Genomic DNA, 26,723 nt, shown 5'->3' with positions numbered 1-26,723 from the left:
TCTAGAAAGGAGAGCCCTGCGAAGAATACCAGCTCAAAATCCTTATTTTACAGTCTTGAAAATTAACCAAATCCTTAGGTTAAACATTTCTTACAGTACCTCTAAACCTTACTTACTTTGCCAAAGATCAAAATCTCTACAAATATTCTTTTTTATTTTTTATGATGAATATTTATTATGTCTCTTTGCAATAGATTTTCATAACCCAGGCCTAAAAAAGGAATTCCACAAAGAAATCATTCTGAAAAATGATTAACATTATTTAATTGTAAGTATGAATAATTAAAATAGATTCTTAATAATAAGAATGCACTGCATTTCAGAAATGTTTTTAAAATATAACACCCCTTCAAATGCACCAATGTCTCATAACAGAGAAATAAAGACCCACGACTTTGTGCTTAAGGAGTGTCTAGATGTGATGCATTTCAAATCATCCAACAAACGTGGTCGTAACAAAAGACCTGCTTCATGCCATGGGTCAGCCTAACTGAAGAGAGATAATTCCACGCTGTTACTAGCCACGTGAACCGAGTAGAATTTCATCACTCTTATATGTACATGACTATGATAGTTGTGCATTTTCTTTCCAGCCTGTAATCTAAGCACTGATTTCTGTAAATTCCTAAGGGGTTTGAAAGAGACTTCTCCAAAAGGTTCCAGAGCAAATGTCATGAGCTGTTCAACTGGACCCAGCCAGCAGCTTCGGGTTAGGACTTCACTTGGGGTGACTTGCTGAGTGGAAATCCACCCCCAGTAAAACGAGGGCCAGTTGGTTTGCCCAGTGCGATGGTGATATCCATGGATTTGTCCTTTTGTCTGTAAGAAAGGAGGTGAGAGTTAACCTCCTGAACACTGTTTTCCTCTTTTAAGTTTGGCGTTCTCTAAGTTCATAGGGTGAAAACAGCTTAATTAAAGCTCCAGATTTAGAAAAGGTAGTTGTTCAAGATCTAATTAGGAGTTTGCTGGTAACACATAGAATTAGGGAAAGACACAATTAAATCTTCCATGCTGATGGGTAGACGAACGACCTCATTATAACTCAAGCACTATGGACTTAAGTCGTCTCTGATTTGTAATCACCTTCCTGTTTTATAAAACACTCATTTAGTTCCAAAGATCAGAAGAATCTTTCTCTGGGCTCAACGATAATGATTAATTCATCATTTATCAACTTTTACAATATATTCGAAAGTATCAGCACAAAGGTATCTTCGTCACACTTGGACATTTATAAAAGCAAGTTATCCTATACACAAGCAGCAATTACTATTAAAAAGAGTTTAAGATGCAAGAAATCTGGGAAAGATAAATAAGATAGTTCATTTAGCAGTAAAGGGATTTCTATCATAAAGTCCACAATGTATCTTCTATATAAAGGTCCTTTACACACACACATAGTACACATACATATACCACACATACTAGTACACACACATATTCAGGTTTCCTACAGAGGTACCTTAAATTTACACAAATTACCTATTGTGTAATTAGGGGTATTATGAAAATTAACTCCGGAATCCCTTTTTAAAATAAAAATTAAGTAAACTACTAAGACCAAAACCAATTACAATAGATTTGACAACTAGGAATGACTTACCTTAGGGAAGTGGTCTGCAAACTCATTAGTCAACAGAGCCAAATATCAACAGTACAGCAATTGAAATTTATTTTGAGAACTGAAAACCGACTTCTGCAAATGGGCCACGAAGTTTTATTTTATTTTTTTTATTTTTTTAATAAGTTTTTATTGTTCATATTATTACAAATGTTCCTTTCCCCCCACCCACCATTGCTCTCCTCCACCAGGTTCCCATCCCACCCTCTGCCCTTTCCCCTCTCCCCATTGTCCTCATCCATAGGTGCACAGTTTATGTTCAGTCTCTTCCCACGCCCCCCTCTCCCCTTTACCCCAAGAATCGTCAGTTCACTCCCCTTCCATACCTCTGATTCTATTATATTCAACAGTTAATATTGTTCATCAGATTTTTTTAATTTCCTTGGTTTTTAGATTCACTTGTTGATAGTTATGTATTTGTTGTTCATAATTTTTATCTTTGTTTACTTTCTCTTCTGAAAGAACCCCCTTCAGCAATTCATATAATTCTGGTTTGGTGGTGATGAACTCCTTTAGCTTTTTTTTATTAGTGAAGCTCTTTATCTGGCCTTCGATTCTGAGTGATAGCTTTGCTGGGTAGATTATTTTTGGCTGTAGGTTCTTGCTATTCATCACCTTGAATATTTCTTGCCATTCCCTTCTGGCCTGCATGGTTTCTGTTGAGAAGTCAGCTGACAATCGTATAGGTGCTCCTTTGTAGGTTACTACCTTCTTTGCTCTTGCTTCTTTTAATATTCTCTCTTTGTCTTTTGCTCTTGGAATTTTAATAATGATGTGTCTCGGTGTGGTCCTCTTTGGATTCCTTTTGTTTGGAGTTCTGTGCGCTTCCTGGACTTGTAAGTCTAATTCTTTCACCAGGTAGGGGAAGTTTTCTGTCACTATTTCTTTCAGTATGTTTTCCATATCTTGCTCTCTCTCATCTTCTGGGACCCCCATAATTCTGATGTTGGTTCGCTTGAAGTTGTCCCAGAGGTTTCTTACATTATCTTCAATTTTCTGGATTCTCTTGCCTTCTAGCTTCTGTGGAGGAGTGTCTTCTGGCTCTTTATGTTCCAAATCTTTGACTTGGTTCTTGCGATCTTCCCTTCTGTTTTTAGGACTCAGTAAAATATTTTTTATTTCAGACAATGTATTCTTTATTTCTTGTTGATCCCTTATCATTTCTTGTTGACTCCTTATTAATTCTAGTTGATCTCTTTTCATATCCTCGTAGCCCTTATCCATCTTTTCTAAGAAATTCTTGAAAAAACTTATAAGCGTAGATTTGAACTCTATATCCAGACGCTTTTTGTCCTCCATTTCTTTCGTTTGTGATCTATTTTGTTGTCGCATTTCGCAGTTACAGATGGGACGGGGTTTCAGGGTGGAGCCTGCAGCTTTGGCTTCTGTCAGCCCCGCCCTATGCGGGTCCTTCAGTGCTCGCTGCTGCCGGCGCCTCTGAGAGAAAGGTGCCCTCGATTTTCGCCTGCTGCCAAACAGTCTATGCTCTCCCACAATGAGCCCGGTATTGGGGTTCAGTTCAGTTGGAAATGGAGTTGGAGGTGGCGTTCAGAGCAGTCTGGAGCCCCAGTCTCCTTCCCATCAGGGCAATCCCGCGGCACAGCCGACCGTCCCTTCTCTGCGCGCAATGTGCGCGCCTCCGGGACCTCCTTTCGCCTCTCCCCGGGGTTCCGCCTTACAGCCCGGCTCCCTATGGCTGAGCCTGAGTCCCCGGGGTCTGGCCCAGAACCGGGGTTCAGAGCAGTTGGGGGCCCAGCACAGTCGGAGCTTTTCTCTCCTTTCCGCTCAGGAACGCCCGCCAGGCACTCGGCCTCCCTCCTCTCCGGCTCCGTCCTCTCCGCGCGCCGCGTCTCCGTACCTTGGGCTTTTCCAGCTCCTCCGCGCCTCCTTCTGGTTTTCTCCTTGCTTCTCGCTGTAGAATTTCCAGTCAGACAACCTTCCTGTAGTTCTGGGCAATGTCCGTTTTATATTTTAGTTGTATTTTATTGAAATTGTTGTGTGCGGCTGCGGCTAGGTGTTCACCTGGGCGCAGCCATCTTGGATCCCTGGGCCACGAAGTTTTAAATAGCACACCCACTCGTGCAAAGCGGATTCCTTCCAGCGCTCTGGCAACTGCCTTCCTCCTGACTGTAGCTACATGCAGGAGACTCTTCTCTCCCCCATCCCCTGCCCACCCCCTCTGCCCTCAAATAACCCTATTTTTCCTCTTTGAAGGAACTAACGCTAAGGCTTCTGATGTGGCCTAAGCTGACTAATGGGAATGATGTCTCCTTTATATTCCCTTTTTCGTGTATTTATAATTCCCTTCAGCCTTTCTCCTTCCCATCTAAACCACCCTAGCACTTTTGTTTTTGCCTTGGCTTATTTTCCTTAGTCCCTTGAATAATATTTTGCAATTCTCCTCTGAACTCATCTCTCTGTTTACCTCCAGTTTACAGGTCCCCAACTAAATGGAACCACCAGTGACACTCCAATCAGGTCAGAGTGGCTACCAGTAATGAGCATGTAAGGGCAAGAGGAGGACAGGGAAAGGAAAAGATACTGATAGAGCAGCGCCAATAAGACTTTTGTGCTGATGGACAACCTCTGTACCTGGGCAGTGTCCACCAGCCCATGTGGAGACTGAGCAGTGGACATGTGACTGAGGCAACTGAGGAAGTAAAAGTTTAATTTTACTTCATTGTCATTCGTTTCCATTTAAATAGCTATAGGTGGCATATGACTGGAGCCCTGAAGTGCTAGTAGATGGGCAGTTGGGAAGGGCTGAGTTCACAGAGGGATGCCCTCTGCGGACTCAGCATGCTCTTTGTGTCCAAAAAACTCTGGAAGAGGGGGATCAATAAGGACAAAGGAGAGTAGGCCAGACTCAGGGCCAACCCGAAGGAGGTAATCAGCTCTTAGAAAGATGATCAACAATTTAGCCAAGCTAGCAATTTGTTGGTGGGTAATTCATACCACAAGTCTCCAAAATATAGTACAAGAAATCCAAAAGGTGAGAGACATGATCCACTGTGGACTGAAAAGAAGATAATTATCTTCCAAGTTTGACGAAGATACCTTTGGCACTTGCATTCTAGTCTCCCAGAGGAATGAGAGCTCACATGGATACCCCAATGCAGTTACTGAAGTCAGTCGCTAGACACAGAGAAAGTTTATCTAAATCACAGGTGAAAATAATTTACTGGGGACTGAAAAGAAGATAATGCATAATATCACTTTACTAATAATTACAGTGTGACAATACTATATGTATATAATTTGTAAATTAAAATGTATTGGAGGTAAAAAAAAATTCTAAAATAAAAAAAATGATTTTAAAAACTACATACATATATATTGGGAAGCTGCAAGTTAAAAAATGTTTTACTGAGAAGGGTGTGCAATACAAAACTTTGAAGGTCACTGAGCTAGACGCCTGCCCGTGTGAAAACTAGCCACATGGACAGTTTATAGCATGCCTTTTCGTTTCCTACAAGAAAACTACAGTTTTTCCACTCCACTCATCTGATTCACATCATTAATGGCCGTGGTTCTCAAACTTCAGCATGCATGGAAATTGCCTGTGGAGTGATTACTAGTGAACTGCAGATTTCCGAGGCCCATCCAGAGCCTGCTGAATCCTCATATCTGGAAATAGGGACTGAGGACTGATGTTTAATATGTCTCACCAGTGATTCTGAATCAGAGAGTTGCTAGACCCACACATTATGGCAGACGCGCCTAAATTAGCTATAATTCTTGGCATATTTTATTCTAACAAGGAACTGACACTGAAATGTAGAATAGGAGAACATTCTCATTTAAAAGGGTAGAATTTTTACTGGCAAGTGAATTTGCATCCAGTTTCTTTGAATAGCTGTTTGCCACTAACGAACCCTAGGCAGATGCATTCAAACCCTCTGAAATGTCCTTGTGGGAGAAATTGCAAACTTGACTTTCAACCCACAATGTGAGCCGCAATCCAGTGAGCTAGAGGAGTTGGGTAACGCCACACAGACACGCCAAGGTTCAAACTGACTGATGTGGGCTCACTCTCTCCCCCTCAGATCAGGCAACTAACGCCAACAAAGGAAAGAAGACTTATTCCTTGACATGTAGGCATCCTGAAAACCAAAAAGGTTACCTGGGATTGCATTCTAGTCTCCCAGAGGAATGAGAGCTCACATGGATAGCCCAATGCAGTTACTGAAGTCAGTCGCTAGACACAGAGAAAGTTTATCTAAATCATAGGTGAAAATGATTCACACACTGCTCGTCAGGACAGTGGTATGGCTGTACTAGAGAAAGAACAGCTTTGCCAAGCCCAGACGCCAGACCCACTGGCAAAATTATCTGTGGTTTTCAATGTGAGTAAGCTGTACAAGGCTGACTGTGAGCATCATTTGCAAATGTAATTATGTCATGATTATTTCCAAATTGTGAAAACAGTGTGTATGGGGGGGGGGGGAGAGGGAGAATCACACTTTCCTGTGGTCCACCTTAGATCCACCAGTGAGCAGATATTAATAGATCCCTGATAGGATCCTAAGGAGAGGCCTTGGTATCGGCTGAGATACTGATCTAACTCTAATACATACCCAGTGAGTGACCTGTCAATTGTTCACCCTGTGACTTAGTTTACCCCAGTGAAATCTGCAACTCTGTGACTGTACACCAAATATTGTCCCACCAGCAGGTAACAGGCACACCAAAATTAGAATACTGGTCTGATTCTTACTTCTGAACGTACTCTTTGCGTTTCTGAGCAAGGTATTTCTTCTTTAGATTCATCAGTTCATTGCTAAGTTTTCCCAGCTCATACTTATACTCTTCGCTCTGGGATTCATACATATTCAATTCTGAAGACAAAACCTAGCGTGGCAAGTAAAACAGCATAAACAGAAGACGTGCAGTTAGACATGGGCTTTTTCTGAAAATTTTTTTTAACCTGCTGCCATTTCCCTCAGTGGGGCTAGAGGTACAAAACCAGTTGAACAGTTAGCCTGCACACTTCTACCAGGGCAAAAATCTGGCTGGGGGCAGAAGACTCATAATCCAGGCACAAATCTAAATGAAACCTCTTTTGCATGCTTAAAAAGAACTATCAGGCAACACTCAACAGGCTCACACATGAGTGATCTGATGTGTCTCGAGGAATACTGGGAGGACAGGCAGAAAAACTCATGGACACACTGTATAAAATTGCCTTTAAAACCTTTTTTAGAAAACATTCAGCAGAGATATCACTAGGGAGTGTGATTTGTCTGAGGATTATGGTAAAAAAGAAAAAAAATGAATAAATAAAAGATCTGAAGTCACCCTGCCACCACCCCAGTAAGCAGGAATTCCATTTATGTGTTTTCTGCTAAATGTCCGTCACCTCTTGATTGTATTCTTTGGGACTGTTCACATTTATCCGGCACTGGGACGCTTTCCTCTACAAATCAGGAGCTATGACTGTGCCTGGGGGAGTCTAATGCACCATTGTGCTGTTCAATAGATGCTGCTGATGTCAGGCTGGGCAAGAAGAGCAGAAGTTTCCTCGTCGGAACAGAATGTGGAAAACGTGCCAAAGCTGGGAGTGCTCCCCACAAAAGCCAAGGGGAGAAAAGAAAGGCTGTTGTTCTAAGGGACATGCACTAGACTGGTGTTTATTTTTCTTCTCACTCTGTACTTTAAATTTTTCTCTTTTGAGTGTGCATCTGCTTCTGAACCCTCTCCTCTTAATGGTTGGTGAAATGATTCTGACTACGTTATCATGAGCTAAAGGATAGGATTTTCATGTTGGACTGAAACCTGTCTTAACAGTTAAAGTCTTAGAAACTAAGACCTTGTGAATGTGGAATTTCCTTTAAAAAAAAAAAAAAAAAAAAAAAGTCCAGATCATGAGGATAAACTTGCCAAGAGATTCAGTGCATCTACCTCTGAGCTTCTTCCACCATTGGTCACATTTCATTCAGAGAAAAAAAAATCCAGATTTCTTAAAATAAAGGGTTAAAGTGACCAAAGGGTTAAAGTGTCAGTGTGGCTTTCTGACAGTAGTGTAAAGACAGGCACGTGCTTTTCTATTCTATACCCATCCCTGAGAAAGCAAGCTTCAATTTTATTTGAAATATTCAACTATTTAAGGGGATGCAAAACTCAAATTATGTCTCAGGATGATCGTGTGAAATCGATAGTTGGAGTGATACGTTGAAAAGTAACGTTCTAATTAGACTTCTGTTTCATCTGCCTTTTTTAACTAAAAAGATGCGATTCTGCCCTATTTGTGAAAGGATTGGTACTGTATTAGTAGCATGACATCTATTGTAGTGCAGGCAGGAAGGCTATAATTATCACCCTCAGTGCGCAGGTAAGTGCCAGAATCCGGCTGGCATGTGCTACCTTCTGTGCATGTGTGTGTAAGACTCCCCTGACATGCCCAGAATATCCAAGTACTCACTTAGAAGAAAAAGCTCAACATATACTGGGAAAGCATAATTTTCTAGAAAACTTTTAAAAAAGGCATGGGTAATGGTGAAATATTCTCTCTCCAATTGAGTTCTTATGTCATTCAGAAAAGAATTTGTGCTTAGAGGATTCCTCACGGTTTTATTTCCCTGTTCACGGCAATCTGTTTGATAGAAGGTCATGAAGCAAGGCCCCATGGGCTGAGAAGTAGCTGGCACTTCGTGTGTGTTTATTTCAGATGGAACAGAAGAGCAAAGATCTGCGTTGGCACAGCGATGTTCTTCAATGGGCAATGGTGTTAACGGTTCCTCTGTTCTCCCCCACCATCCAGGTGCCCTAAACCATCTTGAGATCATCCACACAAACCCTGAACCCCAATTTCCATCCCATTGCCATCACCTTCTCCCTGGCTCTCCCCCCACTTGCTCACTCCCCTCTTTTGGGAGAGGGAGAACTGTGGGGGCTATCAGTCTAGGAGCAGAGGGGTAGCGCTGAGGCTTCCCTGCTCCTCCTGGGAGGAAGGTGCTAAAAGGGCTGGCCTTGGTGGAGTGTGGCATTTGGGAAACCAGCTCCTTGAGTTGAGGCAGCAGACTTGCTCGGGTGTGTTCCCCAGGGTCTGGCCTGGAAAGAGCAGAGGCTACTCACTTTCAGCTGCTTGGTCTTCTCCCGCAGCGTCTGGCGGTAGATCTGCAGCTGCTCCGCGGCCTCGGGCCCGGGCTGCCTGGCCAGGATGTGCTTTAGTTCCACATACAGTCTCTCCTTTTCCTGATGTAGAGCATAACCACAGTGGAGGTTAACAGCCCCAGAAAGATAAGGGAAGTGCCTCTGCAGCACGGTCAGGATGGTTCAGGACCATCCTAAGCTACATCACAGCTCCATGCTAATTACATTCACCCATAGATTCCTGCAATCATGCATTGAGCCAACCCTGATCAAGGGGCTAGGATGTGCCCAGCATTTGGATACAAATAACATGGCTGCTAAGGAAAAGTGAGTTCCTTTCTACCTCAACTCACGATCACAGCACTGAGACAAGTGCAGTGATGGAAGGGCTGGACAAAGTGTTATGTAAAGGCCAGAAGTGGCTACTTCCGGTTACAGGAGCTGAGGGAGATTTCACATAAATGGCACTTGCATTGTCCCTTGCAGAATGAGTAGGAGAGTCCCCCAAGCAGAGAGAGAAAGGAAGAGCTCTGAAGGCCAAGATTTAATAAGAGGATAGAGGAGTGGTAAATCCAGATCAGCAGGTGCGCAGGGCAGGAGGAGGGAGAAGCAGAGAGAACAGGCTGGGCTCACTGGCTGGGACTAGACTGTGTGTGTCACACAGGATGTATTTGGGACCACATCCTTTACACGAGGGGAAGCCAAGGATGAGCCATGCCTGGATTTGTCTTCAGGGGAATAACTCCAGCAGCAAAGCAGAGAACAAAACGAGCAGACTGCTCAGGGCACCAGAACAAGCTGGATGAAGAAAAGCTGGGCCCAAGGCAACCAGTTAGGATGGGAAGTAGGTAGATGTGACGACATTTCTGAGGTAGAATCAATGGGGCTTGTTACAGAAAAGTGAGGAACCAAAGTCTCTAACAGGGACATGTGGGGGCTGGAGGGTGATGGTCCTGGAGACCGGCTAGAGGGGAGAGAGTATTGGGAGAAGGGTAAGGGAACTGTTACTCTACCCTCTCCTGATAATCAGTGGTGTTTGGGATATGTTGAGCTTGGGTCTGTGTAAGATATTTAGAAGAGGAGTTGAAAATGTGGTTCCAGAGTTGAGCACTAAGGAGCAAGTTGGAGCTAGAAGTGCGTCCAGGCCAGAGCCACAAGAGTGGATTCCTCAGCCAGGATGGCTCACAGGATGAGCCAGAACAATAAGATTTTGGGGAGAACCAGCATATACGTAGTAGGAAAGTAAGACAGATGCAGAAAAAGAAAATAAAGGAGAGCCATTGAATGTCCCCAGATGTTTAAAGAGGGAGGCAAGATGAGTGGCCAGTGACATCAAATGGGGTAAATAGAAGAAACAAGAGAGGGACTGAAATGGCCTTCGGGTGGGCTATTAGGATATCACCACTGGCCTCATTCAGCATTTTGGGAGCAAAAGTCACAGAGGTTGAAGAACAAATAAAAAATAGGAAGTAAAGAAAATGAGTCTTTTAGAAATATGGCATGGGTAGAAAAAGATCTGAAAATGGTTTGAGGAAATAGGAAAATAAAATCCAGAAAAACTAGGATATGCAAATTTGTAGACTTAAAAGAAAGGACTTCCTAGGAACCCAACACAAATCCCAATTTGGTATCTTAATTTAACCAATAAACAATATAGAAATCCCGTTTGTACGCTAAGGTTTAATTGCTTATAATGTGTTTTCAGATCCTTGAACTAAAGATATTACATACAAGCAAAGATTTAATTCTAAGGCATATTAATTCTTGATTTCCTTTCTCTAGACTGCACTAACTTGAGCAAACATTTATAAAGGCTAGTGTCTAATCTCTACTCATTTGTCTCTGTACATATTATTTTCTTAAGATAATTATATTAAAAGAACAAAATATAAATAAAAGCCCTCTCATTAAATGAAATATGCAGTCAAATGGAAACGATTTTTTACCTAGAGTTAAGTATTCTCAGCATTGTCATCAAATAATCTGTTTTTGCCAGAGAACATAAAAGTCATTTTATAAAAAAGGCAAAAGAAAATTCATTAACTAGTCACAGTAACCATTTGTCTTAATTTTTTTCTTTTCCCTGACTAAATTATAGAAAGTTTATTATAAATAATGTGGCTCTATTTTCAAAAGAATGTATGCAACCTAAAAATTAGTTGGATGGAATAAGCTTTTGGAGAAACACACTTAACAACACAATACCCGTTATCTAAGAAATAATTCCAGCCCTGGCCAGTGTGACTCAGTTGGTTAGAATGTCATTCTGTACACTGATTCCCAGTCAGGGCACATACCTAGGTTGTGGGTTTGATCCCTGGCCGGGACCTGTGTGGGAGGCAACAGATCGGTGTTTCTCTATAGCCCTCTCCCGTACTCTCTCTTGAATCAATAAAAAGCATATTTTCAAGTGAGGATTTGAAAAAGAAAGAAAGAATTCCAGAAATGACAAGGAAATCCAAAAGCCCATGCAAAAGAAGAAAATATTGGGTCGGCAGGTAAGTAATTGCGGATTTTTAAAAGAAAATCAAAGACAATTTTTTCATGGAACTAAATAACTTTATTCTGTAATGTATTGCCCATTTTGATCAATGACCTTTTGCCATCTTTCAGGCAGCATCATAATCCCACGTTCAAAAAACTTCTGGTTTTTATTAGCAAAAAACTGAATCAGGTACGATTTGACATCATCATCATTATTGAAATTTTTACCATTCAAGGAGTTTTGTAAAGATCGAAACAAAAAGTAATCAGATGGTGCAAGGTCAGGACTATATGGTGGATGTGGCAAAACATCCCAACCAAGCTCCATTAATTTTTGCCGAGTGACCAAAGATGTGTGTGGCCTTGCATTGTCATGATGGAATACAACACCTTTTCAATTTGTCAATTCGGGCCGCTTTTCTTCAACTGCATTGTTTAATTTCGTTAGTTGTTCAATGTAGACATCAGAATTGATCGTTCGGTTGGGTGGTAAGAGTTCAAAGTAGACAATTCCTTTGTAATCCCACCAAACTGATAACAAAACCTTCTTTTGATGAATATCAGCTTTTGATGTTGTTTGAGTTGGTTCACCTGGCCTGCTCCACGATCTTTTCCGCTTGATATTGTTGTAAACAACCCATTTTTCATCGCCAATTATCAGTCGTTTTAAAAATGGATCATTTTCATTACGTTTCTTTAGCAAATCGCAGCTGCTAATGCGTTGCGTTAACTGTGATTCTTTCAGTTCGTGAGGAACCCATGTATCGAGTTTTTGAACATAGCCAAGTTGTTTTAAGTGATTTTCAATGCATGTATGTGATACATGAAGCTTCTCTGCAATCTCACGTGTTGTACTGTGACAGTCCGAATTGATTATTGCTTTGATTAGGGCGTCATCAACTTCAACTGGACAACCATGAAAATTTGTTCATCTTTGAGTGAAAAATCACCAGAACGAAATTTGGCAAACCAATTTTGACACTGCCGTTCTTTTAAGGCTTCGTCACCATAAACAGCACATAACTTTTTATGAGCTTGTGATGCGTTTTTCCCTTTGTGGAAATAAAAAAGCAAAATATGACGAAAATGTTCCTTTTGATTTTCCATTTTTCAACGAATGCCAAACGAAAACTACAAAACAGATCAAAAAACTTTTTTTACTGATTAACAGCTGAATAGCCAACTATCAAATAACAAAATGTGTTTTACATTTGTACTACGTCTGCAAACCTAAAAATTCAACTGAAGCCATATATGTGTGAAACACGCAATTACGTAGTTGCCGACCCAATATCAACAGACTGAATTACAAAGTTGTTGGCTTCCCTTTGCTGTACAGCACCCCGTCACACCTTTCAATATCATCTTAGCCACTTAATGCCTGCTCTGTGGGAAAAATATCACTTTTGCCAAGGCTTCCAGATGCCTCTGGAAAGAGTAATAGATATGTGGAGAAGCCCATGAGCCTGTTTTGTCCATTTCTTTCAGCTCACCATTCTCTAGACTGGAATATAGGTAGATTTTAAAAGTAAAGAACCCCACAATGAGGAGGAGGAGAAGAAGGAGGAAGCAATCTGGTTTAGGACAGAACAATATCATAAAAAGACCCTTTTACTCAATAACCTTCAAATGTTTCACAAGAGTAATTCTTTTCCATTGTTCTGGAAGGTGGGGAGGAAAGGAATACAGAAGGAATGCTGGAAGAAGCAAATACCATTACCTTACATCGTAGGTGAGAATCCCAAGCTTAACAGGAATGAACGGTGTGTTCAAAGTCCCTCCACAAGTCAAAGCCTCATCATGAGATATTCGAGGGTCCCTTTTCCCAAGGAACACCACCTCTGGGGCTTGAAAACGTGTTATAACCCTAAGGCAATCTAGATCATTCCTATGAGCTACAAAGTTCCTAAAGGCTACATGACAGCATCCTCGAAGGAGAGAGCCAGGTTCAAAGCCAGGTCAGAGGGCTTTAGCAGGAAGAGCTAAAGCCTCCCCTGACCTACACCTTCCCAATGAATCTTGCCCATGTCCTCTCCTAGCACACGCAATCTTCATAGACGGAGTGAACAATAGCGCCACTTATCCTGTCATCTTCTATTACTTCCTGTGTTTTTTTTTTTAGAGGCTGTATGGGAATTGAAATGGATTTACTCTAAAGGATAACTAAGAGACTGGACAGTAAGGACCCACAAGTGGGGAGAAAAGCAAAGACACTGAATCAATTAGCATTAAGCCTGCCTGAGTGTTCCAAGTCAAAAAACTTCTGAGAGTTAAATAACCCAGGACAAGTGATGCATGTGTGCTCACAGTGGGGGAAAGAATACCAAGTGAAACCTCAGGGATTAAGACAGTGGATGTATGAAGAGTGGAGGGAAAGGGGATGGGAGGGTAGTGGTAGAGATACACTGCCAGGCTCCAACGTGCATCATTTTAGTCTGCGCTTACGACAGAAACCCTGATAAAAACAGACGTGGAGGCTGGTCAGCATTAACATTCTAGCTGTGTGTATCATCCAGACTTGTATTTTGGAAGAATGTGCTAGTAATTTAGATAAATGTGGAGTGTTTGATGGATTGAAGGCCTTAAGTACGATTGTTTTCCAATTTATTTCTCTCCTAACCCTCTATAAGGGCCAACGAAGCTCTTCAAACATTGTGCAATGGTGTGTATAATAACCCCATTTAGAGACAAAGCATGCAATTCTATTATAAGGAGAATTTATCTTATGCAACAGAGACTCATTTGCTGTCCGACGTATATTGTCTCCATAAGCCGGCAGTGGCAGAACCAGCTGCCTCGTAATACACATCCTGTCCTTCTTCATTAAGCCACCTCCGTTTCTTTTTAAACCAAGTCAATTAATTTGTCACTGGTTTAGAAGCACCATATGTCAATGAAACATCATAAGAAAATCATAAATAGTTTATTATTTCCCCACCAACAAAAGATTGGAGCTCCAGGTCGGCGTTTATTTATTCAGAGTTTATTCATAATGCACATCAGTATTATGTTATAGCATGCCTCACTCTTTAAATTACTTTATGAACAGCTATACTAGAAAGAAAGAAAAAAGCCAGACTATTAACACCAAGAGACTAGCTTTCTCTTTGGCTGGGTATGTCTTGCACACATTAACTGTATCCTGTCCATCCTTAAAATGATGTTCTCTTCCTAGGTGTGCCCATCTCTCATTTGGACAGACTACCACCCATTGTTATGGATTCTTTTGTTACAAGGGTCTTGACCAAGTTATATTGGGTCACAGTATGGTTCATTGTCAAAATTAGCTAAGTAGAGTGGTAAGAAAGTAATTAACAGTATTATCTTCGAAGCTATGGTGATATCTCAAACCCCATCCTGGAAACTTTGTATTTTATCTAACAATAAAAGTTTACATTCTGAACAGTCTACACAAATAAGAGTCTGTGCTATTCTGGGTACGATTCAGAGGAAGAAGCTGAACTGCTCACAGAATGCCTCCTCCGCCGAATTACAATTTTATATTCACTGTCTGTTTATACTCCCTGCCTTTTGCTTTGCACCTTCAGCTGAAAACAGAAGGTGGTTCGCATGCAGTGTGCACCTAACACTTCTTCCTCAGCTCGCCTACTCGAGGCAGTAACTGACTAAGAGGAACTAATTAATTCTGCTTTAATCTGAATCTGTGTTTGGCAAATGCCAGTGCATTGGTTCTGCTCACCTTGCACTCATCAATTTGCTCGGGTAAACTCTGGAAATAATCACTGTGACCTGGCTAACCCGTGTGAGACAGGCAGCTTTCCTCCGGAGTCCAAGATACGTGCTTATCTCCACCCACCAGGGTGAACGCCACCCACTCAGATGCTCGGATACCATGTACTCCAAGGAAAGAGACTCTGTCTTGTCTTCTCTCTAGCTCACTCGAGGGGTTCAAGATGAAGCTACTATTTTTTTTTTTTAGTCCCAGAACCAATGCTTCTGAAAAAGGCTACTTCACAGAATGCACAGAAAATCTCTTTTCCAAAATGTCCACAGATGCCATTTATGATCTTGATGAAATCACTCCTTCTCTCCAATTGCATTATGAGCCTTTAAGTTCAGAACCACAGTGGATCTTTCCAAACATCTCTCGTACCTACTATTATGCTCTGCTCATTCTAGGAGCTCAGTTATTCTGTTGCTTGCAGTTGTATTGTCAGCAAACTATGCCTATTCGTTGTATTTCAGTAGTACACATCAACAGAGGCAAGATATAGTTATGTTGAAACTTTTACTTGAATGAGACCATCGGGTGACTTGTAGAATTCCCTGGTACCGTAAATTCCATAACTTTGAGCTAAACGTTTTCATTGTATTATATATAACTCAAAAAATCACTTGATGCACAACCTTGATCTCTTATTTAAATGTTAGTAGTGCTTTTCTGATAATGTGAGTGGTCTCAAATGCTTTTTTAATTCATAAAACTTGCAGAAGTACTCAAACCACAGTCCTCAACTAGATAATGTGTTGACTCTTTTCTCCTCATATATAGAAATTAGAATTGCACACATAATTCTCTGCCACACCTAAAAAAAAATACACAACGTTTTTGCTTCTTTGCTTGGTTTTAGTCTTTTTTTCATTCCCCCATTCCTAGCCATAATTTTTTGCAAAAGACTAAAGCCAGATTTCAAGTCTTAAGCAAAATTGCTTTCCTCTCTCTGTAAAGGCAACTCCAGGACGCTGCTTATTTATCTAGAAATGCCTGTTTTCATTAGTAGGGAAATAAATTAGAAACTCTGTAAACATATTACATGTCTATCTAACTTTAAAAAAAGGAAAAAATAATGGCTGATATGTTGGGACTTTATTGTTTATTAGCTTTATAACAAAAATGTCAGCTAAACTGAACCCTGGTCCTATTTTGTTTATAGTCATGAAGTGGTAGAGCCCCCTGGAGAGGAGAAGAGATGCTGAATTTGGAGATGAAACAGAATTACACAGCTGAGTTCCTTATGAGCAGGGAACTACTTGGTTACACAGCGGTTCTTAGCTTCAGATGTAGATGATTAAGTATTTTATGAGGCATATGAGAAATTTGCATGCACTAACCTTCACCATTTTTGCAACAATAGGAAAAAAATGCTTCTGGTGCATTCTGATAGAGGCAGCACAACTTTTCTGAGAGATCATTTTTCAAGGGTTTTTATTTTCAGATGCAAATAGATGTTTGTAAAGTCCTATAGAAAGTACCTAATCATCTAGGTTAGCCAGAACTTCATTACCAAAACAGTTGACTTATTTCACTTTGCACCTTACCAGGCAATTTAATATATGTGAAGAATTTACACAATTAAACAATGATAGTGTAGATTCTTTCAAAGCCTGCAATAAAACAGGTCTAGAAAAATTCAAGTCAACTAAGTTTCTAATTGGTACCAGTACCATGCATATTATGGTGCTATTTCACAGGGGAAAAAATAAGTAAGGCCTAAGAGATCAAGGAGCTTACTATTCAGTTGAGAAAAAATAAATAAGTCATAAAAAAAGATAAGAATAATGCCAGGCCCCCAAAGAGGTGCCAGAAATAGTGTGTAGTGTATGGGTAGAGTCAAAGGTAGAGATAATATCCATTTGGTGGACCATAGGAAGGGAAATAGTTTAGATGGATTTTGATGAAAATAATGGAAACAATGACATTTGTATTTATAAATTAGAGAAGAACCTCATGGTCAAAGGCAAATTTAATAGTTAAAGTCAATACACTTATCCTGTAACTGATTTCCATAAGATGTGGTAAATAAAAAGTTTGAGTAAGATTTTTTTTTCTTGGAAAACTGATCTAATACTTATAAAAAGAAGTTTATTTTGTAATTTAAAATTTTCCATTTTAACTTTAATAATGTACTACTTAGTGGAAAAAAACTAATTGTTAAAATGATTGGGGTTTTTGACATAACAGCATTATATAGTACACGTAATTGTCCTCATCCCACCATTTGACTTCCTTCACATATCTGACTTCTACAATACAATATTTTTATTATTATGCAAAACCACACAAAAGAATATATAGCTTATATAACAATGAAACATAATAAGAAAATTAAATAGGACATTATCAAATACCTGAAATCTTTGTACTTCCTTCTCCATCCCATCCCTATACATACACATCAGCCAAGGTAAGCACCATGTGAATCCCATGATTATTGCCCAGATTTTTTCATACAGTTTTAGCATATATCTATTATTAAACTTTGCTTTGCTTTGAGCTTTACAAAATATATCCAAATGTACCTAGTTTTCTTTGATTTGTTTTATTTTCTCTCTCTCTCCCTGTCTCTCTCTCTCTCTCTCTCTCTCTCTCTCTCTCTCTCTCTCTCTCTCTCTCTCTCTCACACACACACACACACACACACACACACACACACACACTTGCTTTTTTTGGTGATTTTTTTCAGGTGTAGGTGAACTAGACCGCATGAATGTTGGAATTCAAAAGAGAGGTAGCCTAGGGACATGCTTCAATCAAGTAGTACATTACATATTCCTTGGTCCTAAAGGGGGCTCCTTCCTCAGGCCCTGTCTAATTTATTGAACTTAGGCCTCCTTTTCTCCTTAAAACCTGGGGTCAAGAGTCAAGCCAGACAGTGAACTCCCAGCTTCCTCTCACCAAAGGGCCACTGAGGCAGAAAACATAAGGAAAATTCCAGAACCATAAATAATTAATTGGGCCTAGAATATGAATGATCTCTTGGGGGCAAAGAGGAAAAAGCATAAGTATTCCTATTATTCATAAAAATAATCATTATAATAATAGCTAACATTTATTTAGCACATACCGCAAGCTCTGAAAACCACTTTTAGGCATTATCCATGTAACCCTCATACATCAACTCCATTTCACAAGTGAGGAAACTGAGGCTCAGCAAGGCTAAGTAATTTGCCCAAGATCATACACCTATAAATTACACTCAGAATTCTAACCTAGATCAGTGTAATTCCAAGCAAGGACCAGCACACCCTTGACTCCTTTCAGCCCATTGCCCAACAACTTCTCTCTACCACTCTACCCACCAAACCAGAGGGAGTGGGGGGTAAGGAGAGAACAGAGCAGCTCTGTAACTATATATTGACAATGATGGCTGCACAAAGCAAGGACCTTACACAACCAAGTTATGAAAACATGCAATGGGGCCAATGAAAGGCAGCCCGAGGGAAATCTCGATAAATTGGGGAAATTTTTGGAATAGAGCATAGTTTTGAGTAAGCCAAATTAAATTTTAAAACAAGTAATACTCTGATGGAATTACATGCTCAAGTTGAAATAACTCCAAGTGATGTAGATAGTGTGATTAAATCCTAAGAAGCTTCCAAGCAATAATAGGACCATGACATCACAGGATGGGCTCAGAGCAGAGCTCCATCCTCTCTCTCTGCTCCCTGTCACATTCCCTATTTGCCCATCACAATAAGTCACTGTCACTCCCTGGCCACTTATTTCTCCAGAATGCCCTTCTCCCACTACCACACCCATCCCTTGTCAAACCTTCTCATCCATCAAGACCTTACTCAGAGTCTCTTCCGTTGGGAGTCCTTTTCAATTTCAATTTAACTACATCCTTAGTGTTATCAGAGTGTTGTTGGGTATTTTAACCTTGGGTTGATTTAGTCATATTCTTCAGTTCACAATATATAAGCCTCATTGATCCATGGTTAATTGTATATAAAGCATAAATAGCACTACCATAGGCATCTTCAGTATGACATATTTTACACAAGTGATTTATTTCCTCTGGATTAATTCCTAATATGGAATTTCTGAGTCAGAGTTTGTTCATTATAAGGTTTGTGATATGTGCTCAATAAATGTTAGCTATTATTATTTTATAATTGAAATAATTTTTTGTCTTTTCTTATTAGTCCCCAAGGGATCATTCACATTATAGGCCCAATTAATTATTTATGGCTCTAGAATTTCCCTTGTTTCCTTCCTCAGTGGCCCCTGGATGGGAAGAAGCTGGGAGTTCACTGTCTGGCATCACTCTCAACCCCAGGCTTTAACAACCAGCCCTCGGGCCATATAAGGCCCACAAAATCATTTGGTCTGGCCCTGCCAAGGCATTAGGGGTGAGTTAATAAATGTTTAACCAAGTATAGCAGGCTAATTTTTAAGTCGATAATTTTGTAATGGCAGACTGATGAACAAGAACAGACCAGGAGACAAGGAAGCATAGATCAGACTGTCGGATCTCAGAAGGAAGGTAGGGGAAGGTGGGGGTAAGGGAGAGAGATCAACCAAAGGATTTGTGTGCATGCATATGAGCCTAATCAATAGTCACAGACAACAGGGGGGTGGGGGCATGCGTGGGGAGTGTTTGGGGATGGGAATAAGGGGATGAGAACAAATATGTGATACCTTAATCAATAAAGAAATTAAAAGAAAAAGGAAAAAAAATTGTAATGGCCCTGAGTGATGTTATAAATATCCAAATGACCATTGGCAGAAAAAAGGTTCCCCACTTCTGAACTTTTAGGAGACAAGCATAAAAAGTTTAAGTTACACAAATTAGGCAGATCCTGAGGAAGGGGTCCCTTTTGAGACAAAGGAATATGTACTTGATTGAGTTTGACCTCTACCAAACTCTCTTCTAGAAAGTTTACTTCTATATATAAAAGTATCCATTACCCCCACTAGCACTAGGTATCATTATTCTCTTTTTCATCTTTGACAATCTGATAGGCAGAAAAGAATATACTTTTAATTTTCATTTCTTTGATTCCCAATAATGTGAATCATGTTTTATATGTGTATTAGCCATACATATTATTCCTTTGTGAATTGTTTGCTTATATCTCTACCAATTTAATCTCTGAGGTAATAATTTTTTTCAATTAATTTTAAAACGTTCTTTATATGTTAAGGTTATTAAGCTTTTTTTATGCAACAGTGGACAACGTCCTAGTGGCCACATCCTTTCCTCAGTTCTACTTCTGTTGGTAAATGCCAACAGTGATGACTACTTCCCTCCTGAAAGTCTCCCTTTCTCTGGCCCCTGTGAGACTGCCCTCTGAGTTCTAGTGTAAAACTGAACACCTTTCACTGAAAGATCCTGAAGACAGCCAAATGAGCTTTCCTTTTTCTTCTCCCAAAATCAAAGGAACTAAGAGGAGTTGCCCATCATAATAAGAATGCAGAGCATGCCAAAACTGGTTTGGCTCAGTGGATAGATCATCAGCCTGCGGACTAAAAGGTCCCAGGTTCGATTCTGGTTAAGGGCATGTACCTTGGTTGCCGGCATGTCCCCAGTAGGGGGTGTGCAAGAGGCAGCTTATCGATGATTCTCTCTCATTGATGTTTCTAACTCTCTATCCCTCTCTCTTCCTCTCTGTAAAAAATCAAAATTTTTTAAAAGAATTCAGAGCATGTGTTTGCACACACAATGTCATCTTCCACATATCCTTGCACAATCACCTTCTCTTCTGTTTCCTCTTTGGGAAAAAGCCAAAGATGATAAAACCACACTAAAGTTTCCATAACCCTCAGTGTTGCTGAGGGGACTCCTGGTCAACCATCTTCCACATGCACGTCTCCAGGGGCCATAAGACTGGTCCTCCCTTCTTCGGCTAGCTTGCTCAGCTTCTCTCCACTCTACCTCTGTCATTACCTCTCTTTTGTGAGAAAGGGGCAATAATAATGCCCTAACTACACAGGATTTTGAAAAATGAAGAGAGATTTAGTGTCTGGACAAGGAAAGAATGAACATTTTATGTGGAGAATTTCATTTTAAAAGCCAGAAAAGAAAATATGTTTAGAGAATCACAATTAGATAAACCTTTTGAGTGTATGTTAAAATCAATGAATGAGAACATTAAATGAGGTAGTGTAGGTGGGAATGTTTTGCAAAATGTAACTTGCTAGACAAATGTTAGATACTTCCATCATCATCTATCTCACAGAGCTGTTGAAGACGAAATCAGATAATATAGGTAAATTTGCTTTGTCAACTGGAAAGAGTATTTATAAATTGTAATTATTATGTGATAATTTGCCTCTAGCTAGATTAAGAGTCAGACCATGGCAATACTGAAGACAATTAAAATACTTGCTAAATTCTTTTAAATCTGCATTCCTGGGTCTGTTTATAGACAGAGAATTCGAATTAATTTTTTTCTTCTCAGGTAAACTGATTGCAATAAACTTCAAAATCTATTAACAATAAAGCCAAGCTCCTGGTAACTATCAACTAGACTATTGGACTTTGGATTTAAGGCCTGAAAGTCATCTTTTGTGCCAGTCCCACAATAACTAGGCCAGTCCATTTTCTTTTGTGACTATTTCAATTTCCCTCAGCATCATAATACCGCACTTCTACTGCAGCAGCTCCCCAGACATTCACTCTATCTATAGCCTCTCTGAATTCCCATCCATCCTTCCTCCAGGTGCTGAAAACAACAAACAACATCATTTTCATTATTCCAACTAATTTTTTTTAAAATAACTGACTTTACAAACCAAGTGATGAGTCAGGAAATAAAAAGAAATGGAATACTTATTGGAAAGGAAGAAGAAAACCACTTCTTTGAGAAGATATGATTGTAGACCTAGAAACCCCAGAAAATCAGCTGAGAAGTTAGGATGGGCTGGGCACAAATAAGCATGTGAGAATTAACAGCTTTCCAATAAGCCAGCAGTCACCAACTGGGACATATAATGGGGGGAAACCTGTCTTTGATCCTAACTGCCAATCCCCAGCAGAGGCACAAGACAGAGTGTGTAACAGAAAGATTGCTGGAATCTCTAGCTTCTATGTGATATTAGCAGCCTTTATATGGCATGGGTTTTCTTTCCTGTTTTGTTTTCTTTTTTGCCTTCTGTTCAAGGTTTAAAGAGTCTAAGTCCAAATCTCAGCCCGGACAGTTGTGGGGAAGAAGGAGACAGGCGGGGAGATATCAGGTGAGGAGGAGCAGGAGAGCTGTGATGTGGTCAGTGGGCCCAGAGGCAATGGATTAGCAACATCAACCTAGGAGTTATTGACCTGGATGAAAAACTGGAAGCCATCTTTGACTTTTCTCCTTTGACCTTCATAGATATTCAATTGCCCCAAGTCCTACAGTTGGTCTTTTTAAAGCTCTCATATATTTATTCCTTTCTCCTCATCCCCAGTATCTGTCCCTTACCAATATCCTCAGTAACTTGGGCCCAAATTATAGCTGTCTCTTAGCTGCTTCTTTATCCCAAGATGGTGACCCCACCCCTGTGTCCCTTTCAGTCTTCCCTCCTCAGCAATTTTACTGTGTCACGTTCCTGACTGGTTAATATTCTGCAGAATGTAGATCTGGAAGGTCAACCAACCTGGGCTAGAATATGGGAGTCACCTCTTACCACAGAATGCATGGGTTTGAGCCCCAAATCTGCCACTAGTTAGCTCTGTGAACTTGATCACATTAAACACTGAGCCTCAGTTTCTTCATTTACAAAATTGGCTTAATACATAAATAATTAAAATAATTGTGAGGACTAAAAATAATCCTATATAATAAAATGCTAATATGCAAATCGACCAAATGGTGGAACAACCGGTTGTTATGATGTGCACTGACCACCAATGGGCAGATGCCCAATGCAGAAACTGCCCCCTGGTGGAGAGAGCCACACAGCCAGAAGCCGGCTCACAGCTGGCAAGCACAGCAGCAGTAGGAGCTTCTCCCGCCTCTGTGGCAGCACTAAGGATGTCTGACTACCACAGGGAGTGGGCCTAAGCCATCAGTCAGACATCCCCAAGGGCTCCCAGACTGGAGACAGTACAGGCCGGGCTGAGGGACGCCCCCTTACCCCCCGCAAGTGCAAGAATATCATGCACCGGGCCTCTAGTACATAAAATAAAAGACCCATCACAGGACTAGACACATAATAACACAATAGATATTCAAAGACCCTGACTGCTGCCACGGGAGTGTGGTCTTTATCACAATTAGAGATCATAATTGTCTACTGGAGCAAGATTGATGCCTATGCTTTGTCTCTAAGACCATATAATTGGTCCCCACCTGACATATCCAAAAGTCCTCCTCAATATAAAATAGCCACTTAACCTCATATCCACATCCCAAATGTACGCACCCCATCTCAGAACTTTGACTCATCTTCCCTCAGCTTGAAATACCCTTTTCACTTGTTTCCAAATGTACCTCCTTCAAGAGAACTTTCCTTATTACTTCACCCATGTGCCTCCATGGTGCCTTTCCTATACCAATACCACTACCTTCATATGCAGTTAGCTCTGACAACCCTGTCTGCCTAGCTCTGTCTGTCCTGGACAGCTTACATGAGTTATCTCACTTGATCCACAAAGAACCCTGTGAACCAGGTACTGCTATTCTTGTTGCCATTTTACAGCAGAGTCATTGAGGCTCTGAGAGGATGAGTTGCTTGCCAAAGGTCACAAAGTTGCTCAAGGACTCAAACTTTGGTCTGAACTCTCTACTGCTATCCCATCCTTCAGCACATATTTTTAGGCAATGGCTGGGTGAGTCATTTTAACACGTCCAAGTCCAGCCCAATCACGTCTTCTTTGTCCTCGAGAAGCCAGTTCTCATTCATCTCCCCCGGCTCTTACCCCTTTGGCTCTTCCAGCTGTTTTAAACAAATAGCATATTATATATGTCCTAGACAGTATCTCTCTGCTGCATAATTGGGCACTCACTATTGTCTGCATGCAACGTAATGTGATTATGCATAATTGGGTATTATTGTTCGGTAAGTGGAACCATAAAGTAATGATCTGGATTTTTCACACACTGCTCACAGAGACCAGTCTTGTTTCTTCCCAGATACACAGTAGGAATCTTCTCAAATAGAATATAAATCTCCTGCCAGTAAGGACCACATCCTTGATTCAATTGTGTCTCACAAACTTCTGCAGACATTAGAGATACCCCAAAATACCTTTTGGTTCATAATTGGCCTTCCAAGCAGGCTTTCTTAACTGGGGGGGGGGGGGGGGGGGGGGGGAGTGTCTCCAGAGATACGCAGGACAAAAGGATATAAATGGGAATGATCTTCTATTATTTCAGAACAGAGAGCACGCTGGGTCCCTTAAACACATTGGAAAGAACATTTCCAATTGTCAGAAGCCAAAAGCAAACTGGATTTGATGGCATCAATATAATGCTTAATATGCTGCATATTTGGCATCTGTTCCAGAGGAGACTGCATGTCAGAAACTCAGAAAAGGTCTCCCGGGCATATAGGCAGCTTTCAGTCTGTCTCCACACATTAAATACACTCAGAGCGGGGAATATACATTTTTAAATGCATGGAACATGAGCCCGACTTGACACCCATCTATCAGCACTGCTTTAAGGGTAATAAAATCAGTTCTGCCATTATAAGGAGAGGAAACTTGATGACCCACTGGGGATTTCTTCCAATCTAAACGATTCTATAAATTCCCCTAAAATCATTTAAAAAAAAAAAAAAAGGCAGATTAAGGATTCATGTAGGTGTTTGGGCTATAAATACAAATTAATTTCTGTTCCAGCTGCAATTTTTCTCATCCTTGTAAGAAACACCTCCATCGCTGAGGTATTTCTGGGTGCAACACCAACAGAGCAGCTAAAGATAGATAGGACTCCCTCAGGTTCTTGTTGGCAACTATTTTCTTCTAATTTCCCAAATAAATCTGCATCTTGAAATGAACTGAATTGAATCCTGCTGCTGTCCAAAAACATCTATCACTGAAAATCTGTTTTGTTTGGGGAGTAACATGTAATTGTGTACAGATTCAATAAGAACCTAAATGTTCCACTGAGAAATTCTTTATTGAAAATGTTTTGTTCGGACTCTAAATAATCTATTTATTTCCATCCTCAGTTACTAGTCATATAATTCAATTTGTTTTTACTTTAAAAAATGTGCTTAAACACTACTCTTATTTTTTTAAATGGAATGGTTTGTGATATTGGAAATTCATACTATTCTTCTCACTTGGCTTTGTGAAACAATTTAAACTCACCCTTATAAAAGCGAGAAAATTAATTCTTTTTTTTTTTTTAACATCCCCTACCTATTAGAGCTCCTGCCTAGTAGAAATCAAAAGAAAATAGTAAATAACATTTTTAAAGATTAAGTTATCAACTAATAGATTTTTGGTTCACTTATTTGCTCTGATTCAATATGAAGTCAGAGACCAAAATAGAAAGGAATAAATGGATTGTGGATCGTGTCTCCAAATGCATGGGGATAAATGCATATCCCTAAGGAAATGTGCTCAATTATGACATCACAGCTGTTTCTCTTATAAAAAGAACTATGTCCTGCAGCAAACTATAATTTCCCAAATAAAGGGAATAAAAGATTAAAGAAAAGAAAAACATGTCAGCAATAAAATCCAAGGATAGGGACCAGATGCCAGGCATAATAAAATACCATATCCAACAAAGGATTAAAAAAAGGAAATCTTATACCACTTGAATGCTTAAATGCAAAAGTATTTCTACTCAAACTCACCAAAGAAAGGAGATGGTTGCAATAATGCTACATGTATCCATGATCTTGGACAATCCTCTCCCACATCTACTCTAGGCTTGGCCACATGACCTGTTTTGGCCAACGGATGTTAACAAGCATGACACAAACAGAGGCTCAAAAACTGTTTGCACATTGGGGCTTAGCCTTTCTTCCTGGGAAATCCTAATACTGTCATAAGAATACACCTGGGCTAGCTTGGTGGAGACATGTAGTTCAGTCACTCCCCTCGCCCCAGCCAACTGCCAGCACCAGACACTGAACATGTGATTGACACTACCTGGAAAAACCAGCTCCTAGCAACCCGCCAGCTGCTTGCAGAAACATGAGTCCAGGCAAGCTCCACAGAAGAACTGAATGGCTGAAACCTGCCTAAATTTCCAACTAACAGAACCATAATCTAAGAAATGATTATAGATTTAAGACACCAAATTTTGGGCTGGTTTGTTATACCGCAAAAGCTAACTGGTACTGAGGTCATCACAGAACCTATTGGGTATATCATGAGAACACCAACTAATGGACCAGTCACCATAGAGGAAAAGAGAGAGCTATTTAATGATGGATAGGTCTAGCAATTATTCCTGAGAGTGAGTTTGCAGAGGAAATACTGAGTTGTTAAACTAAGCCACTCATAAGTTACTATTTTGGAGATCCTTCTAAAATCTATATCCAAAATGCAATACCACAATAGTAGCAAGTAACACTTATTAAGTGCAAGCATTGGGCTCTATGCTTGATAAAGACGATCTCATTTAATTTATACAACAGCCTCATCTGTATTTTACAATTAAAGAACTGAGGCTTCAGAAAGCTAAGTAACTTGCTCAAGGTCACAAGATATTGAGGTACTATGAATGAGCTTGAACTCAAAGCTGATTGGCTCAAGAGTCAGCATTCTTAATCACTATGTTGTTTTTTTTCTACCTGATTCCTACCTCCCTCCATGAAAGGCTTCTCTAGTCCAGTGGGCTGGGAAAGTCCGGACCAAGAGATCTGGTCTATCTTCTTGAATCTCAGAAGGCCAGGCAG

General features: G+C 40.3%; 1 protein-coding gene across 1 annotated transcript in view; it reads right to left on the bottom strand.

The window, feature by feature from the left end:
- Positions 1-224: 224 nt before the first annotated feature.
- Positions 225-26,723, bottom strand: part of CFAP58 (cilia and flagella associated protein 58) — a 94,740-nt gene continuing 68,241 nt past the window's right edge. Inside the window, exons 16-18 of the mRNA XM_036437971.2 lie at positions 8,696-8,815; positions 6,339-6,472; positions 225-819 (exon numbers count right to left, since the gene is read on the bottom strand). Of these exons, the coding sequence (XP_036293864.1) occupies positions 711-819; positions 6,339-6,472; positions 8,696-8,815 (363 nt within the window). The 3' untranslated portion in view covers positions 225-710. The remainder of the gene's footprint in view (positions 820-6,338; positions 6,473-8,695; positions 8,816-26,723) is intronic.

This window comes from Pipistrellus kuhlii, unplaced genomic scaffold (assembly GCF_014108245.1).
Source record: "Pipistrellus kuhlii isolate mPipKuh1 unplaced genomic scaffold, mPipKuh1.p scaffold_m20_p_15, whole genome shotgun sequence".
Lineage (NCBI taxonomy): Eukaryota > Metazoa > Chordata > Mammalia > Chiroptera > Vespertilionidae > Pipistrellus > Pipistrellus kuhlii.
This window is presented reverse-complemented; position numbering and strand designations above follow the sequence as displayed.